The following is a 20,045-nucleotide window of genomic DNA, read 5'->3' as shown; positions in this document are numbered from 1 at the left end:
TTTACACCAAAATCCAACATTTTGACACAAAATTATAACTGCAAATCCATGTTTCTCTGCTGGAGTCCAGCTGTTTCTGTGAATTGCAGTGATCCTTTTGCTTCTTTTTTCTGTAGCTTTCAGCAGTCTGTAAAAATATACCTCAGATTTTGTGTCAAAGCTATTTGTACAGTCAGTCGCAAAGCTCTTTCCCGTTTTGGATGTGTTTTGTGTGTTTTTTGCGGCATTCACGCTGAAAACCAATGCTGCTGCTCAGTCTTTTGCCACTCAGTGGGCGTAACCGCAGTCTTAACGGTCGACGGTGACGTCACATGCATACCCTCTATTGTGGCCAGCCTAAGACACACCTGTGCAATAATCATGCTGTCTAATCAGCATCTTGATGTGCCACACCTGTGAGATGGATGGATTATCTCGGCAAAGGAGAAGTGTTCACTAACACAGATTTAGACAGATTTGTGAACAATATTTGAGAGAAATAGGCCTTTTGTGTACATAGAAAAAGTCTTAGATCTTTGAGATTAGCTCATGAAAAATGGGGGCAAAAAAAAGTTTTGCATTTATAATTTTGTTCAGTGTATAATAATAATACTAAAAAAACACTGAAAGTAGTATCATTGAGCCCAACTGAGTGAAACAGGTCCCTTTAACAAACTTTGATACATGCAAAGAAAGATATTAGGCTGTTTTCAGACTCCTGAACTATGTTTAATTTACTGCAACATGTAGAGAATAATAATAATAATTATAAAAAGCAGGGATTTCAAAACTTTTTTTATTTGTCATGAAAGACTTTTCAACAATTGGATTGAGAAAAGTTAGATTTCAGCTCTCAGACAGTGGGGGCTCTATGTGAAATTGTACATGGAGCAAAGACACAAAAGTAAAATGGTAACACAAGAGCACCAGACCTTCAAGACATTTCATCATAACCTCTGTGACCTGATAACCTTTTTAAAATGAGGGAGAAATACAAATATGAAACTTTTTAAGGTATTCAGCACACTGACATTAAGAAAATGAAGATCCGGGTTCCAAAATGCCACTGTTCAACCATGTAAGCATTTCTAAACAGTAAATGAATGAACATCAAACATTTTAAAATACTGAAATCATACACCGTTTTCTACTTTACACAGCTTACCCATGATGAAACCAAAATTTGATTCAAATTTAAAAAAAGAAAGAAAAAGATATGATATGAAAGTGCACATCAAATACTCAAATATTACAAATGCCTCATGATACGGAAACCTGTTGTTTTTCTGCTGAGGCAACAAAAAAAAAAAAAAAACTGAATTGCATAGAAGCCTTTACTCTCTAGTCATCCAAAACAACATAAGCTACCTCTCTTAAGGGAAAAAAAAACATGTTGTCAAGACAATGGAGATGGTCTGATTTCAAATGCTGAATGTGTTAAACATAGTCTTTAAGTACATACAATATGAAGCCACTCAGTGAAGTGAACTTAGTGTACCATTTTAATAGGTGAGGTTCTCTAAAACGGCATTGACAATCTCTCTAACGATAGTTTCATGATTGACTATATTTGGCCTCAAAATAAATAAATCACACAAGGATAGCAAGTTTTCATTTAAAGAGTAAGTTTTCAGATATATTCATAGAGTTCTCTGATAATGCAATCACTAAGCTACTGTTATTTGTATTGATAAAGTAGGCATTACTATAGCAGATATTTGCCCGGTATGGCTAAGAAACCCCTGAGCACACACTTCACACCAACACGATTCAAATATTGAATGGAAACACTCCACACTTGGCCAAAAAAAAAAAAAAAAGCATATTCCATCCTCTAATTCACACAATTATCTATGAATCTAAAATTGGTGTTTGGTATGACCACATTTGTGTAATATATTTATCTGATACAAATCAAAATGTTAGAAAAAATGCATAACAGAACCAATCAAATAACATTTTATCTTGATTCTGACTGAAAACTTAAATAACCGTTTCTTTTAGAAAACACAATGCCTGAATTTCACTCTAGACAGGGAATTTCAAGATGAACATCTAATGTATCATTTAAAATAAAAGAGTACATTAGAATGTTGCGTACTATGAATTCAGTCTGAATTTCCTGTGCAAAAACTAGTAAGTGCACTGTAAAAAGTGTGACATAAGAGAACTGCGATCACACTAAGCACATATAATTCATACTGGTCATTAAACACAACGACTTACATATACTGTAGAAACTGATGTACTGTAGTAGAACCAATTCATAAAGGAAAAGTCATTTTATTTTAGTTAGTACAAACTAAAATCTGCCCAGCCTCCTGTAATCATCTAAGTTCATATTAATATTAACGTGTGCAGGGATGTGAGTGAGATCAGAGGCAGCAGCTTGATTATGATATTGGATAAAAAGGTACTGTAATACTTCAACTTGAAAACCCCTGATGCAGGAGCTACTGAGGGCAAACAAAGTAAATGATCCAGTACTTATTTATACCATCTTTGTTCTAAACCGATGGAATCAGAACTGACTCGATTCCACCTGAATAGTTGATTTATAGATCAGAAGAATGAAAGAGATAAGAGGAACAGAAGGATCAGGTTAGATTTCAATATCTATCACATAGCTGTCAGAAGGGGGCTGCAAATTGCTATTGCGTCACATCCGCATCACAGAAACCTCTGTAGTGTTAATGAAACCACAAAGCTTGAATGATTTTCAAATGAGAAGCCAAAAACTGCTGGTGCTTGCTTTTCCCCCCAACGTAGGTTCAGTTTATGTTTTTGGAAGGAACTTATAATCGAATACATTAAGTGTTTCATTTTTAAACATAATAAAAATAACTGAATACACATTGTTTATCTCCCTGTAATAACATTCAGTTATGACAAATGTACCATGTGAAGTGTCAAATAATTTGGTTGTAATTTGATCTTTAAGCACAAGAAACATACAAAAGTGTTTCTTGAGATTTTTTTTTTTCTTTTTCTTTTTCTTTTGTGTCCAATTGTACAATTATATAGAGAAATTATATAAAATAAAGCATGTGCTTAATATAATTAAAACAGATCTTATTCAAACATAAAAAACTAAATAATGAAGTTAGCAATTTATTATTAAGTTACTGCTTATATTGTATTTGGACAAGTGTTGTGTAGAGATATAAATAGATATTTTCCTCTGTATAACGGTGTGAAATGTCATCATCGTATTTTTACATTCATCTTCTGTGATTTCTCCACTTAAAACAATAGTTATGCCACATACACACACGCACACACACTCTCACTCACACTTCTCTTATAAATGATTGACCTTTTCCCCTATGCTGTGGTTCCGGCTGCTCCAGAGATGAGGTGTGCTTTACGTGCGGTTGAGTGTCTGAAAGATTCTGGAGATCTGGAGCATGACCGGACCTGTCTCAGGGTCGTTCATCCATTGAGTGCTGTTCAACGGGTTCTCCAGCATGTCCTCAAACGCTGCAAAGCCAAGAAAAACATGTCTCAGCCACATATAACTAACAACTGGCACACTCGACTTAATTGAAAATACAGTTTAAAGGTGCCATAGAATGCTCTTTCACAAGATGTAATATAAGTCTAAGGTGTCCCCTGAATGTGTCTGTGAAGTTTCAGCTCAAAATACCCCATAGATTTTTTTTTTTTATTCATTTTTTTTAACTGCCTATTTTGGGGCATCATTATAAATGCGCCGATTCAGTGTGCTTCCCATTCAAATGCTCGCGACTCTATAATAAAGTTCACACAGCTAATATAACCCTCAACCCCATGGCTAACAGGCTAAAGCTAACATTACACACTGTTGGAGAGATTTATAAAGAATGAAGTTGTGTTTATGAATTACACAGACTGCAAGTGTTTAAAAATGAAAATAGCAACGACTCTTGTCTCCGTGAATACAGTAAGAAATGATGGTAACTTTAACCACATTTAATAGTATATTAACAACATGCTAACGAAACATTTAGAAAGATAATTTACAAATATCACTAAAAATATCATGATATCATGAATCATGTCAGTTATTATTGCTCCATCTGCCATTTTTCGCTGTTGTCATTGCTTGCTTACCTAGTCTGATGATTCAGCTCTGCACAGATCCAGACGTTAATACTGCCTTGTCTAATGCCTTGAACATGGGCATATGCATGAATTTGGGGGCGTACATATTAATGATCTCGTCTGTTACGTAACAGTCGGTGTTATGTTGAGATTCGCCTGTTCTTCTGAGGTCTTTTAAACAAATGAGATTTATATAAGGAGGAGGAAACAATGGTGTTTGAGACTCACTGTATGTCATTTCCATGTACTGAACTCTTGTTATTCAACTATGCCAAGGTAAATTAAATTTTCAATTCTATGGCACCTTTAAAGGTGCACTAAATAGTTTGTTTTGCTAAATGATTCAACAGTGGTCTTGGACTTTGAAGCAGAAAGTATTTAAATCACATCAAGAGTTAGTTCACCCAAAAATGAAAATTCTGTTATTAATTACTCACTCTCATGTCGTTCCAAACCCGTAAGACTTTCGTTCATCTTCAGAACACAAATCAAGATATTTTTGATGAAATGCGAGGGTTTCTGAACCACACATAGGCAGCAACGTCATTGCACCTTTTAAGGTCCAGAAAGGTACTAAAGACATTGTTAAAATAGTCCATTGACTGCAGTGGTTCAACCTTAATGTTATGAAGCAACAAGAATACTTTTTTGTGCGCAAAAATTACTTTATTCAACAATTTCTTCTCTTCCCTGTCAGTCTTCTATGGTGACGTAGTGAACGCAGTGCAGAGCTTCCGTGTTCTGCATCAGAATGATGACTCATTATTGGCCAACACTGAGCCGGCATTCAGACGTAAACACGGAAGCGCTGCACTGCTTTCACTACATCATCAGCGTAGGAGACTGACAGGGTAGAGAAAAATGTAATAAAATCATTGAATAAAATAAAGTTAAATAAAATCTTTATTTTTGCTTTGTTTGTGCACAAAAAAAGTATTCTCGTCGCTTCATAACATTAAAGGTTCCCTAGATTCAAAAATTGAATTTACCTTGGCATATTTAAATAACAAGAGTTCAGTACATGGAAATGACATACAGTGAGTCTCAAACTCCATTGTTTCCTCCTTCTTATATAAATCTCATTTGTTTAAAAGACCTCCGAAGAACAGGTGAGTCTCAACATAACACCGACTGTTACGTAACAGTCGGGATGTACGCCCCCAATATTTGCATATGCCAGCCCATGTTCCCAACATTATGAAAGGCATTAGACAAGCGCAGCCAGTATAAACGTCTGAATCTGTGCAGAGCTGAATCATCAGACTAGGTAAGCAGGCAAGGACAATAGCGAAAAATGGCAGATGGAGCGATAATCATCAATGATATCATGATATTTTTAGTGATATTTGTAAAGTGTCTTTCTAAATGTTTCGTTAGCATGTTGCTAATGTACTGTTAAATGTGGTTAAAGTTACCATAGTTTCTTACTATATTCACGGAGACAAGAGCCGTTATTATTTTCATTAATAAACACTTGCAGTCTGTATAATTCATAAACACAACTTCATTCTTTATAAATCTCTCCAACAGTGTAGCATTAGCTTTAGCCACGGAGCACTATCAAACTCATTCAGAATCAAATGTAAACATCCAAATAAATACAATACTCACAGGAATCGACGCATGCATGCAGCATGAATGACGAACACTTTGTAAAGATCCATTTTGAGGGTTATATTAGCTGTGTAAACTTTGTTTATGTTGTTTAAGGCAAGTGCGAGCCGGGGGCAGAGAGCGCGCAATTTAAAGGGGCTGCAACCTGAATCGGCACATTTCTAATTATGCCCCAAAATAGGCAGTTAAAAAAATTTATTTAAAAAAAATCTATGGGGTATTTTGAGCTGAAACTTCACAGACACATTCAGGGGACACCTTAGACTTATATCACATCTTTTAAAAAAACATTCGATGGCACCTTTAAGGTTGAACCACTGCAGTCACATCAACTGTTTTAATGATGTCTTTACTACTTTTCTGGTCCTTAAAAGGTGCAATGACGTTGCTGCCTATGTGTGGTTTAGAAATCCTCGGATTTCATCAAAAATATCTTAATTTGTGTTCCGAAGATGAATGAAGGTCTTTCATTTAATTTCATTTTCTGGTGAACTAACCCTTTAAGATCAGCTTAACTAATGGACCAACCAGACAGAAAGAGCAACTGAAAGAGAAGGGACCAAGAGGTCACTTGCAAAGCTCTTTGCCTTACATGGGACATATTGTCCAGACATCAGCAATGTTTTCAGCATTTCAAAGATTGAGTCCTCCTTGTAAGAGTGGCTAGAAAGGAAGCCACTTCCGAGCATGTCCACCTTAATTCTGAAGATTGTGAGAAGCCATGTGACAAAAGCTGAAAGGCTTTGGAAGTAACTGCTGTGATCTGATGAAGTGAAAATTGAGCACTCTGGCTTGAATGCAAAGTGCTATGTTTACAACAAACCACACAGAGCCAAACACCCAGATAACGTCATCTTGCCATCAAGCATAGTGGTGGCAGCATCATAGTCTAGGGTTACTTTTCAGCTGGAGAAACTGGAAAACTGGATGTCATACAGTAACTGGCCAAATGGATAATCAAATAAAGACTAGAAAACCTTGAAATGACATGTTTTGATCAGCCAGAAACATCTTTTTTTTTTCCAACTGAAAAGTACAGAACAGAAACTAGAAGAAAATTCATTTGAAGGAAAAAAAATAAAAAATAAAAAATCAATCCAACTGCATCCGTGGTATGACTAGAAAATTGGTGTTCACAGACGCCCTTCGGTGAATTGATATGTTAAGGCAAACCTTTGTAAATAAAACACTGGTAACACTATTTTGATGGTCCCATTTAAACTTTGTTGATTATAAGTAACTTTGCACTTACATGTCAAACTAACACTCATTATAATATTAGTAGACTGTCTGCTTAATATCTGCGAACACTTTATTTTGATGGTTTATATTGACATTCTACTGACTATAAGCAACTACATGTCAACTTACTCTAATAACCCTACCCTTAACAGTCTACTAATGCTCAACTAATACTCTAATGAGAGTTAGTTTGACATGTAGGTGCAAAGTTACTTATATACAACAGAATGTCTAAAGTGGACCATCAAAATAAAGTCTAACCCAAACATTTCAAAAGAAGAGTATTTAGGGATGTGCCATACAAATGAATAATGCATTCTACGGAGCCCCAAAAGGAACATGGTTAGGCTTGCTGTGTTAGTCGTTACATTACAGTACATCATGATTTCACTTATCACATGAAGACAGTAAGGATTGACAAGACTATGTCGGAGGATTTGGTGGGCAAATCCGGAGAGTCATTGACAAATACCTTATAAAATATGTGGTCAGTACTGCTGCTCCCTACAGATTACTCGTGATTATGAATAGTAAAGTGAAAGTAAAAAGTGAATGTGCTTTTAAAAGCGATTTCAATACCCCGTGTGTTGATAGCGGCTCCGTGATGCCTGCAAATTATATACAATATAATTACCCAACTACATAATTGCGAGAGAACGGAAAAGCATTGAAATGTAATTTTTACTTCCATCTCATTTTTTTTTCCATCACCACATCCCTTAAGGGGATCCACAGAATGCATAATTTCCTTTTCGAACATAGCATTAAGCTTCAGACACATCCCTAGTATAGAGGAAGAGAAGTCACCTAGAAGAGTCTTGGGATTTGTGAGACCAAGCTGTACAACGGGGTTCTCCAGGATGGCCTGAAACAGTGGACTGTTAGTATCAATGCCCTTGTCCAGATCCTCAGGGGTGGGCTTTCTGTCACCTAGCAGCCATTCACACTGTGTGGGAATAGAGGTTTAACTTTGAAAGAATTCACAGCTTTATTACTATCTATCTATAGTAATGATTAGTATCTAAAATGGCTGGAGAAGTAACACAATATACATGATCCTCTGAATGTTTACATACAGCTGCATCCTGTTGATTATTATTGACGCGGAGGGCATCAATCACCTCCTTCTCATCGAATCCCATCTCCATCAGCGCAATCACTGCCTGCTCACAAACACACAGACGAGACAATGCGTCTCGTTAAAACTACAGTAACACAGAAGCAGCTACTTTTGATGTGAATTACTGCAGGCTTTACAAAGATCCTGAATTATACATTTACATTCTGAAGTGGCATTTGCCTCTGAAAAAGTCACTTACACAATACTAGGGTATTGTGGGTGATTGCCAGGGTTTTGCTATGTGGTTGCTAAAGTATTTTAATGGATTTTAGCTTGTTGCTATCAGTGTTGTTATTGTTAGAGGGTTAGTTCACCGCCCAAAAATGAAAATTCTGTCATTAATGTCATGTCGTTCCAAAACTGTAAGACCTTCGTTCATCTTCGGAACACAAATGAAGATCTTTTTGATGAAATCTGCAAGCTTTCTGTCCCTCCACAGACAGCCTACGCAACAAACTTTTGAAACTTCAAAAATTTCATAAAGAGATAAAACTAAAACTAGTCCATATGAATTGAATGGGCCAATTTTTCTGAAGAGACTTGATTGCTTTTTATTATAAACAGATTTAATTTAGGCTTTTACTCACATATAAACATTGATCAGTGAACATAACAGAAGCTCACACTTGCTTGATGGGCCAGGACAAAACTCTTCCGGAAGCTCAAACGTGCTGCGTAACACACGAGAATGAACCTCATTGGTTCTCGTGCATCAAGCAAACATACTTGAGCTTCCGTTTACCACAACTGATGTGTGAGTTGATGAAAAGCCTAAATTCAATCTGTTCATCATTGTGTCTCTTTGGAACATTTGGAGTAAACCGTTCAATTTTCTTTAAGAACTTTTTGAAGCATCAAAGTTTCAGTTGCGTAGGCTGTCAATGGAGGGACAGAAAGCTTTTTCTTTAAAAAGATCTTCATTTTTGTTCTGAAGATGAATGAAAGTCTTATGGGTTTGGAACAACAAGAGGGTATGTAGTTAATGATAGAATTTTCATTTTTGGGTGAACTAACCCTTTTTATAAATTATAAATATTTTCTTTAATTGAAATAAAGCTGAAATAAAATATGATATGAAAAACTTAAAAGAAAATTAGAAGTGTTGCCTTGGTGATTAACTGAAATAAAAGTTGAAGTACTAAAATGACTAAAACTAAAACTGAAATAAAAATAATTTAAAGCTAAATAGAAATACTAAAAAAAAAAAAAAAACTATGACAAAGTCACATAAAAAATTTACAAAAAACTAAAAAAGTCTCTTCATATGTGGTTAGAAACCTGATTAAAATAAGACTTCTGGAAATGTGTTCGCATTTCATTCATTCAAACTCAATGTCATAACAGACATGAGTAGAAGCACAAATTTCCAGTTTCCACTTTTAACAATGACAACTACTCTCAGTTGTTGTAAAAGAATGTCTTATGGCATCATGCTGGTGTTAAGTCATTTCTACGGTATATAGACAAAACTGAACAAAAGGATCGGATTTCATGCAAATTAATCTCCATGCTCGGGGCAAACCAATGAGGCTGTAAACACAGTATATCATCAGTGCATCGGGAAACTTATAATGTTTGGGTTTAAAAATGAACTATTCTTCTCCTGTTTCTCATGACACCCACATGACACTAACCCGTGAGTCAGGCCTGAACTCTCTTTTCCTTCTGATCCTTTTAAAGATCTCTGTCAGTTCGTCCTGCTTGGCCTCATCTATGCTGGCCTGAGACGACAAACGAGCACGGGCCCCTGAAACTGTGGCGGAAAGACCTGGGGCAGGTGCTGGGGTTGGTGCTGCAGCTGCAGCTGCAGCGGCTGCTGCCCCTGGGGTGTCCTGTCCCGGCAGAGGAGTGTCAACCATGGGGTCATCTACATGCTCAATCAACCATTCCATAGCCTGGGTGACAGACATGCTGCAGAAAGAGTGATTAGTTATTAGTGACAGTTCCACTTAGAGCTGGGACACATTGATGAGGTTACTCAGCACCAAACTCAAAATATTATGTTTAAATATTTTATCACGTCATGTGTTCATTTAATGATTGAAATGACATAATTTTTGTTTGTTTCGCTGGCCAATGTGACAGCGGTCTTGGACGTTATACTCCCAACTAGAAATGCTATGCATATTTATCCATGGATAATTTACACTACTGTTAAAATTTACATTACTGTTGCAGTCAGTAGTGTAACAGTAAAGATATGTAATTTTTTTTCAGCATTTATTTACATTACACAGATCAAATGAGACAAAGACCTTTATAATGTTACAATAGATTTCTATTTAAATTTTAAATACTGTTCAACTTTCTATTCATCAAGGAATCCTGAAAAAAGCGTATTAGTTTCCACAAAAATAATAAGCAGCACAACTATACTACGATAATAATAAAAAATGTTTATTGAGTACCAAATCAGCATATTAGAATGATTTCTGAAGGATCATGTGACACTGAAGACTGGAGTAATGATGCTGAAAATTCTGATTTGCCATAACAGGAATAAATTTCTTTTAAAATATATTAAAATAAAATACTATTATTATGTTAAATTGTAATAATAGCTCACGCCATGTTGTACTTTAGCGTTCAAGTCCTTCTAGAGCTTGTAATTACAGCTTGTAAGATGGGAATTTTCTGAGAGCTCCTACTTTTGTACCACATGACTGCTGTGGATTCATTCAGGCATTGATAGTGCTGCCATAGAAACGCATAATTCCCAGTCTGAGGACATTACAGCTGTGAATTGAATGTCACGTGTTGTCATCTTGAGACTACGGTAATTATGACATGGCGAGAACTCAGCAAATATAACACAATATTACTTCTTAACTGTTTTTTTTATCAAATAAATGCAGCCTTGGTGTGCATAAGAGACTTCTTTACAAAACACATATTTCACAACCACAGCTGAGAGCACTTACTGATTTAAGCGCAGAGCCTTCACAGCGCGGCTTTCAGGGAAACCCATCTCAGTCAGCTGCTGCAGGGCCGTTTCATCCACACGGTCTTCCTCATCTTCATCCAGCATGGCTGTCAGAGAGCGAAGATAGAAAGAATATTCACTCACCAACATTTGCAAAGATAGCAAAATGACTCCTGCACAGTGGCCTGAGCGGTTATGAAATGAACAAATAGGTTAATAATGACTCCTGTGACTCCATAGTACTGTGGCAGTACTATGGTACAACAATGTTACTATATTGTACTTCAAATAATACAATGGTATGGAATATGTCCCAAAACATATGCTGTGTCCAAAAACGCATACTGTATAGATTGTACTACAATTGGTTTAAAATATGTTCTATATAGTATGAATGCATGTAGTATGAACTACTATGTCCGCCATGTCATGTGATCTACCGCCTCATAGTAAAGTGTCCATCGAATGTGTTCTTCAGAATCTTGCCAGAAGTTGTTGGTCATCTGGGTACTTTTCACCTATTGTTTTATGAATACTATAAATTCGGACTTGCTACATGGCTCACATACTGTTTTTCACCTACCACCGTATATGGCATGGAAGTAGGCATATTCGGACGCAGCGATAGTATTATCATGGTAGATGTCCGAAAAGCATTGATTTAATAAATTCAGGTGTCTATCCATACTTCCATTGCTTACCGTTGGCCTTTTTGAAAAGCTCAACAGCATCTGGATTCAGAGCCAGCAGCTTCTGAGCCACCTCAATAAGTGAGACCAGAATCTTCCTCAGCTCTGTCTGAAACTGACAAAAACAATAAAATAAAATAAAAATATTGTAACATTTAAAACAATATATTCTAAAAAACATAAGCAGTGCAATGAAAAATCAAAATGAACAAACTGCAAGTACCCACATCTCTGATGTTGTGCTGAGTTACAGTACGGTCAGTGTTACGAGTGGACAGGTTTGCTGTGGCTTTAAGGATGGCCTCCTTATCTGGTGCTTTGTTCTCTTGCTTTTTCTGTCAACAAGAACAAAAATTGGTTAATTTCACAGAATCAAAAATCTTAGAAGTGTAAAAGCATAGTAAGCATTAAGAATAGATCACCCAAAAATGAAAACGGTCACAACATACCTTCTCCTCAGAAGATATGTCAGTCATTTTTGGTGGAGCCAGTGGAGGTCTTTTCTTTATCAATAACAAGCAATCTAGAAAAATAATAAAAAAAAGTAAGGGTTTGTGTCTTTTAGAATTTTAAATACAAAGAACATATACAAAACACTATGTTAGACTCTAGATCAGTCATTCTCAGCCAGAGATGACATTAAAATGATTTAAAATAAGATAAAACAAGCTAAAATTAAGCTACAATTTTAGCTTAAATTAAGCTAAAACAACTAAAAATCTAAATCAATTCTTATTTTATTTCCCAGTGTCTTGAAAAACCTGGATATATAAGGTAGTCTAATTTTAAATGTGTGTTTTCCAGACCTGGAAAAGTCATGTAAATTAGAAAAACCTAATAAAACTCTATAGGCTTTTTATATATATTTACATAAATCATACTTTTGAAAGTACTTATTCTTATTTTATTTTTTTTTTTTTTTTTATAAATTACAAAAATGATGAGGCCTTTGAAGATTGTTGCAGACAATGAGGGGCTTGGAGTCAAAAAGGTTGAGAATCACCTTTGTAGATGCACCAAAAATGTTCATTACCTTTATCTTTAAGATTTTCCTCAGCAACAGTTTTGGATTCAGAGAGAATTCTCTCAGTGGCAGCATGAATAAGTTTGTGATGTGTAAGAGTTTTAGGATCCTCTAGACTTCCATGGACATACTGTAAGAGACGAAAATATAGATTAAGTAAAAAAGATTTAAATAGCATTGTGGATTCTGCAGTGCCTAAAAACATAAATGAGTTTAAAGGATGTTTATTCCTGTTTAGTCCTAACAACAACAACAAAAAATGTATAATATTATATTATAATAATAATATAATATTATACACACATATATATACACACATACATATATGTACACACACACATATATACATATATATATATATATATATATATATATATATATATATATATATATATATATATATATATATATATATATATATATATATATATATATATATATATACATATAAGGGCTGTCAAACGATTAATCATAATTAATTGCATACAAAATAAAAGTTTGAGTTTGCCTAATATATGTGGGTGTACTGTGTGTAATTATTATGTATATATAAGTACGAACACATGTATATATTTGAGAAATATTTACAATTATATGTATTTATTTTTATTTTTAGATAATTTATATTATATATAAATACATTTTTGTACATAAATATTTCTCTTAAATATATATATATATATATATATATATATATATTAATTTGTGTGCATTTATATATACAAATTAATTACACACATTACTCACACATATATTATACAAACTCAAACTTTTATTTTGTATGCGATTAATCGCGATTACTCGTTTGTTATATATATATATTATATATATATATATATACACTTTTTTTAAAGAAGTTAATCCTTTTGCTGAACAAGGGTGCATTAAACTGATAAAAAGTGGCAGTAAAGGTATTTATGCTGTTACAAAAATACTAATTCAAATTAATTCACTTTCTATTCATCAAATAATCCTGAAAAAAAAAATCTGTCTCAGCAATAACATTAAGCAACTGTTTTTACCATTGAAGACAATAAGAAATGCTTCTTGAGCAGCAAATCAGCAATTATAATGATTTCTGAAGGATCATGTGACACTGAAGACTAAAGCAATGATGATGACATTTTTTTTAATAACTAAACTTGCTCAACTATAATAAAAAAGTTATTTTAGACTGTAATATTTCACAATATTACTGTTTTTACTGGATCAAATAAATGCAGCCTTGTCAAGCATCAAAGAGACTTCTTTCAACAAACAAACAAAAGTCAATATCTTATCAACCCCACACTTTTGAATGCCCCATAAAATTCACATCTTTACATGAGAGTCTGGTCCCCCCACTTATGAGCTCAGCCCATTCTGGCATCCACACAGGGTGGTCCAGTACTGTTGTACCATGGTATAGTTAAAGTCAGTTGTCACCATGGTACACTGATATACACCTTGGTACTGAATAATTAATGTATCCTGCTTTTTACATGATACTCCAAAGTACTTCAAAGAACACTACAGCACTGGCATGATATAGTGTGCCAATATGCACAGGCTAATACCACGGTACTTTTCAAACTAAACTACACCTTGAAGCTGGAACCAGACTTGACTTACAGTTCAGTCTATGTGGTGATGCCACCTGCTAAAGTGCTTACAAACACATCCACAACCTTCAAACAATTAAGTTTGCAGATCAAATCCTCACAGAACATATGAAAGGGTGTGCACTGATCTGCACAGATGTGTGTACAGTACTTGACAGATATATTGTAAACAAAATGAGGTTGTCAACAAGTTAAAGTCAGCTGTACACTGTGAGTCAACAAGAGTGACAGTGGTAGTTACAGTCCAGCCACAGAGACGGAGGTGACGGGCAAGCTTGCTAAATTATAAATAGCACCGTCGACTCGTCTGTAAGTTACTAAAAATACTTGGCAATGACTCTGAAAATCTAGCGGGCCTGTCCTGCCCGGGTTGGCTAACAGTACCAGCTAACCGATGGCAAACCTACATGCTTCAAGCATTTCTCCTTGAGTTTCTCTATAGTGGTGTCTTCCGTGACTTCCTCCAGCCACTCGGTGCCCTCCATAGTACAGACGTGGACCTTCAGGACTTTCCCTGCAAAGATCTTCTCCTCCTGCACGAACATTGCAGCGGCGGCAGCAGGACCGCAGCTTTCCCCGCTGAAGACGCTCCGAGAGCCCGCTGTCTACAGCCCGGAAAGCCGCCCTCTTCCCCGCGTAAATCTGCCCTCGCAACAGACACGAGCTCACGGTCTCATTCGAACATTTTCATGCCTTCCGATCTGTACTGCTGCCTTCTTAGAAGGACTAATGTTTTTCGATAGGACAGATAGGTTTCCTCACTCACAGCTGCAGCAGAGACGCTTGCTCCGTTGACACCTGCGATGCGAGAGCGACAGCAGTCGGTACGGTGAGCCAGTGCGCATGCGTGAGGTTGTTGAATGTGATTGGTGGAAGTAGGAACAGACGCAGACGCGTCCTGATGCCTGTGCTGCAGACTCTCAAAACAGCCTCGGATGGGAGAGGCAAGCAAGACCTGAGCTCTGACATTGAAAAGAACGGGCTTTTCACACGGTAGCTTCAGCAAACATACCGAAAATCCAGTTTTCGGCTATAACTGCTTCCAGGTGTCAACCTGGCCTACCTACAACACTGTCTTTCTTATCTAATCTCTCTACAACGTGCTAATAAACAGTGCAGTACTCTTACAGTACTACAATCACATTAAAAGTCAACATGTACTACACCAGTGAATCTCAACCTTTTTTGAGTAATAATGGACCCCGTCATATTTGGAACCATCCTCAAGGACCCCAGAATAAAATTTGCTTAATTTCTTTTGTGACGACCAAATGCAATAAAGTATAATTTTACTACAATGTTAGTTGACTTGTCCTATATTTAGTCATATCATCAGTTATATTCTACATATATTATCTTCTTCTTTTATAGGAACATGTCAAATGTCAAAATATACAAAAATTCATATTCAGATGAGTGATATAAGGACCCCCTGGCATTATGCCAAGGACCACATGGACCCCTGGTTGAGAAACACTGTAGTACACAACAAATGCTGACCTATAGTAATCAACATTTGAAATGGATCAAAACCTTTCATCAAAGTTGTCCTAAAACCTTCTTCTTAAGACAACTTAGTGCTTAGGACAACTTTGATGAACTTTTTTGATCCACTTTAAATGTTGATTACTGTAAATGATTTACATTAAAATCTGATAAACACAAACTATTAAATAAATAAACACCTCTGTGGGAAGTGAGTAAAGTGAACATTCTTCTAAAAGTTTAAAAACTGACATTGTATGTACTTACACAAATTAAATATAAATAAAATGTGCATAGGAAGTATAATAATTATCCTGAATCATAATTATACCCAAAATCTTTTCAATTCTTGTTTCTCAATTCTGCATTGTACAGTTACAGTACCAGTGTTGACAATTAGGGTATTAAGAAGATTTTTTTTTTTTTTTTATGTTTAATATACAAAAAATAAAATGCAGCAGGGTCAGCATTTCTCATAACCAAAAATCCGACCTGCATACTTGTGTCCTCCACGTCAATAGGTGGCGATGTTGTACATGTTCCCTGTAGAAAAACCTCTATTTGTCAGACAGAAGGAGACCATTGAGAACTGCTGGAGATTACTAGTATTGTCATTTCTAAAATACAGTAATGAATTAAGTTTTATGACAGATTATTAGACATTGACCTTAACTAAACGAAAACCTTTACTCTGAATACCATTTACAGTACTTCGTCGCTTTTCTTCTCTTGTAATGTTGAGCTCAGTTATTTAGCAGTTACAGTCTGCAGGATAGTTTACGTCTGTGTTCAAGTTGACTTGTAACTTAACATGTCCAAACACAAGACGAAAAAGCTCATCATTGAAGATGGTGCGTGTCAACCTGCTTGTCTTTTGCTTTTTCTATAATCCAACATGATAATGTAATACAGTTCTCTGACTTGACTGGGGATTGTTCTTGAAATCTTTATTTTTTATGTTTTTTGTGCACATGGGCAAATTTACTTTCAGATGAGCCAAAGCAAGATGAGCTGAATCCATTTTCTTTCAAAGAGTTTATCAGAAACAAGAACCAGCAGCCCTGTACTACAGAAGCCACAGAGGTGAGGAAGAAGATTACAAAGGCATTGTCACCTGGTTTAGATTTTAGGATAAAATGTATGTATGTTTATTAACTGTTCAGGTAACTGTAACAGCTCAAGATTCAGATACTTATGTCAAGTATGGTTAACAATGACATTACTTTTTTGAGTACTTTTAATAATTATCAGAAATGTAAATGAATCAAATATTTATTTTTAATGTCTTTTGTGCACATGGACAAATTTACTTTCAGATACTTTCCATTTTACTTAAGTAGTCCTGTGGTATGATTGATTTTCCAAAGGTATATGATGGTGCATGCCACGTTGAGCAGGACTATAACACCTCCATAGATTTTGCTACCAAGGGGCCTTTCTTCACAGACCCCTCTGTGCTCTGTAAGCCTTCTGAAAGCGAACCTGAGGAGACATGGATTGAAAGCTGCCACCCATCAGCCCTTGACGGTTCTCACGACTTCCAACTACATGGGACTTTAGACCTCAGCGCTTACTCTGAGCAGTCATCTCTGTGCAGTGATGAGAGGGAAGCAAATGTGACTGAATGGGAGCTGGATCAGTCTGACTTCCTGCCAAAGAAGCACTTAGAAAGAAGAAGCACAGGAAGCTATGAGGGTGATGAAGAGACTTCAGTCATGGATATTTCTTTCCATCTTAAGAGGAACAATGCTGAAAATGCCACAAAAAATGCTCAACAGGTATGTTGTGTGCATTGTGTGAGGTTCTGCATATGCATGAGCTGAATGTTTGTTATATTATAACTGGTGCAGTGCTGCTTTTCAAAATAAGTGTTTCTCAACTTGACATGAAATGGTAGTTTTAATAGTCTTTTTTTCCTTATCTTGATGTATATTTGAATGAAACAGCTTCTTGAATGAGAAAAACTGTAGGGCGGGACTTTTGATTTTGATTGGGTCGTTGTTATTGGTCGATCTTATGTGAGTGACAGGTTGTCCCGCCCTCATGCCAGTAAACATCATCAGAGAAGAGATGTCACTGCAAGAGGGAGGGGAAGTTATTTTGATTAAAGATTACGAGGACACATGAATAAAAAAAAAGTGATTATGTGCACATAAATCATTTTATAATAAATACTGCAATATTCCATTAAAAAAAATCTGAATTTTCCATTTTGATTTCATGTTGACTTTAATGTGTTTTAGCTCAGAGAAGAGAATTCTCTACTCAGAAAGCAAATCAAAGAACTCCTTAGAAGGTCAGAAACTGACTCCAAAAGGTAAGGCTCTTTACACAGAATGTAATGTCATATGTTTAATCCAAGTTAGAATGATTCGGAGGTCATTGAAGGCACAATATGTAAGAAGCAGAAGCAGCGACTGCGTGAAGACAACACCTCCCATGATTCTGCGAAATCAAGGCGTCATCAAGCTACGCCTTTGTTTTGAATAAGCGACCTCTAGCGTACATTTTAAAAAATTTACATATTGTGCCTTTAATGGACTGAAGTGTATCAGTATTGCTGCTGTGTAATTAAAGATCACTGGTTGCTTCTGTAGTTTCTAGAATATTTCTAATGGTTATACTTTCCAATTTGTAACAGGATTGAACAGCTCACAGATGAGCTGCACAACAAGAAGTTACAGGAGGAGAGAGAGGCTAAGGCTTTGGAGACGATGGTGCAGTCAGTAGAAGAAAACCTTCAGTTAATGACGGTATTAAGCATTGTGTTGTCATTCATATAACATTTTTTATTATTAAGGTTTAAAATATAAGATTACAAGAAAATTCATTTTTTTATCGAATACAGAAGCGGGCAGTCAAAGCTGAAAATAATATTTCAAAATTGAAACAAGAGATACAACAACTCCAGGTTTGACTTCTTTCCATATGCACACTGAAAAACCACACTATATATACAATATAATAAATTGTACATTTATGTGTATATACCACTATATACTGTAATACATTTATATGTACTACTGTATAATATGTTTGTGAACTTTGTGTGTAAATTTGTGATCAAAATGACTATTTCACTTCTGTTATTGTTCAAAACACCATCTCTGTTCTCCACCATTATGATTTTTTTTTTATTGTTTTCTTCTCAGGGCCAGCTTGAAGGATATAAAAGTGAGAATGAGAGGCTTAGATATGGAGAAACTACAGCCTTAACCACAATGAGACACAATGCACAAGTGGCCTCTGAATACCTCAACAAAGCAGCTCAAGATGCAGAGACTTCTATCAAGTACGATTAACAATGACCATTACGTTTTTTGAGTACTTCTCTTTTAAAAATGATCAGAAATGTACAGTAAATGAATCAAATCATTGCACTGAATGTGTTGTTTATGTTTACAGGCAGTTGCTGACAGGAAGAGAGACACTCTATTTTGTATCCCAGTTATTGTCCTCCATTGACAAGATCACAGAGATTCATGATTAAGTGTTTCCCTTTCACAGCCAAACATCATGTTCTGTACACTATGGACCCACTATATTTAGACTGTGGTATTTCATTATTTCAGAAATTTCATTAAAATCATGTTTAGGTTTTATGAAATGGCAAAATGAGGTGTGCTGGGCTAAATAATGACCAAGTTAAGCTCTAACAGGACATTAAGCATACAGATACTTAAGTGCACCAAATAGTGCCTTGGATTCTTTCATCAAAATCAAATCTCTATGTTGTAGTAGTAGTATTTAACCCTTGTGCGGTCTTCGTTTGGGAAGTATACTCAGGGTCTTCGGGGTCTCCACAGAGCCCAGGCAACAAAATGCTATTTTGTAACAAAATACTTGTGTTTTTGTAAACAAATGTAATTTTATTCTGTTTATTAATGTTTTTACTCCATGTTTGTGCAGTTTTTGAAATTTATTTAAATAAATTAAAAAATATTTTTTTAAATAGGTTTTTATACAAAAACAGCTTTTTATGTAAAATTCACCTTATAAAAGACCCACATTTCTAAATTTCATTCATAGGGATAACGTGGATAATTTGACATGGTTTAGTGTAAGATTTTTGCCCATCTTTTGGAAAATGCAGTTATAAAAGTAAAAAAATATATAATTTTTACCAGTAGACGGCTGCAGAGCTCCACTATTTGCTATGTGCTTTTTGACTGACTGAAAGACATCTTTTCACAAGTATTGTTCAGTTGGATTCATATCTAAATATTACGAAATCACAATTATAACAATAAAAGCTACTTTTTGTCAAAGTTTAGTATTTTTTGTA

At 35.5% G+C, this 20,045-nt stretch overlaps 2 protein-coding genes across 3 annotated transcripts; one reads left to right on the top strand and one right to left on the bottom strand.

The window, feature by feature from the left end:
• Positions 1-763: 763 nt before the first annotated feature.
• Positions 764-15,086, bottom strand: ubac1 (UBA domain containing 1). Of its 2 annotated transcripts, none has more exons than XM_067407989.1 (10): positions 14,683-15,086; positions 12,684-12,804; positions 12,100-12,173; positions 11,878-11,985; positions 11,663-11,765; positions 10,960-11,068; positions 9,673-9,949; positions 7,995-8,081; positions 7,726-7,864; positions 764-3,459 (listed from the first exon to the last, which is right to left on the bottom strand). In XM_067407989.1, exons 1-10 carry the CDS (start codon positions 14,818-14,820, stop codon positions 3,344-3,346), a joined length of 1,272 nt encoding a protein of 423 aa, XP_067264090.1. In that variant the 5' UTR covers positions 14,821-15,086; the 3' UTR covers positions 764-3,343. The 2 variants fall into 2 exon arrangements, with proteins under 2 accessions (XP_067264090.1, XP_067264091.1); XM_067407990.1 differs by having other exon boundaries at positions 11,663-11,759.
• A 1,282-nt stretch (positions 15,087-16,368) lies between these two features.
• entr1 (endosome associated trafficking regulator 1) lies at positions 16,369-19,779 on the top strand. The gene is made up of 8 exons (XM_067407148.1): positions 16,369-16,611; positions 16,752-16,843; positions 17,128-17,538; positions 18,004-18,077; positions 18,402-18,513; positions 18,609-18,671; positions 18,913-19,052; positions 19,166-19,779. The coding sequence occupies exons 1-8, from the start codon at positions 16,572-16,574 to the stop codon at positions 19,248-19,250; spliced, it is 1,017 nt and encodes a 338-aa protein (XP_067263249.1). The 5' UTR covers positions 16,369-16,571; the 3' UTR covers positions 19,251-19,779.
• Positions 19,780-20,045: the final 266 nt, after the last annotated feature.

This window comes from Chanodichthys erythropterus, chromosome 13, assembly GCF_024489055.1.
Source record: "Chanodichthys erythropterus isolate Z2021 chromosome 13, ASM2448905v1, whole genome shotgun sequence".
NCBI classification, from domain to species: Eukaryota; Metazoa; Chordata; class Actinopteri; order Cypriniformes; family Xenocyprididae; genus Chanodichthys; species Chanodichthys erythropterus.
The sequence above is the reverse complement of the archived record's forward strand: the minus strand, read 5'-3'. Positions and strand labels throughout refer to the sequence as shown.

Coding starts and splice junctions, on each gene's coding strand:
- ubac1 (XM_067407989.1), bottom strand. CDS start 14,820: ATGTTCGTGCAGGAGGAGAAGATCTTTGCAGGGAAAGTCCTGAAGGTC. Junction 12,805..14,682: donor AGGAGAAATGCTTGAAGCAT/GTAGGTTTGCCA, acceptor CGTCTCTTACAG/TATGTCCATGGAAGTCTAGA. Junction 3,460..7,725: donor AAATCCCAAGACTCTTCTAG/GTGACTTCTCTT, acceptor TTGGCTTTGCAG/CGTTTGAGGACATGCTGGAG.
- entr1 (XM_067407148.1), top strand. CDS start 16,572: ATGTCCAAACACAAGACGAAAAAGCTCATCATTGAAGATG. Junction 16,844..17,127: donor GTACTACAGAAGCCACAGAG/GTGAGGAAGAAG, acceptor GATTTTCCAAAG/GTATATGATGGTGCATGCCA. Junction 18,514..18,608: donor AAAACCTTCAGTTAATGACG/GTATTAAGCATT, acceptor TATCGAATACAG/AAGCGGGCAGTCAAAGCTGA.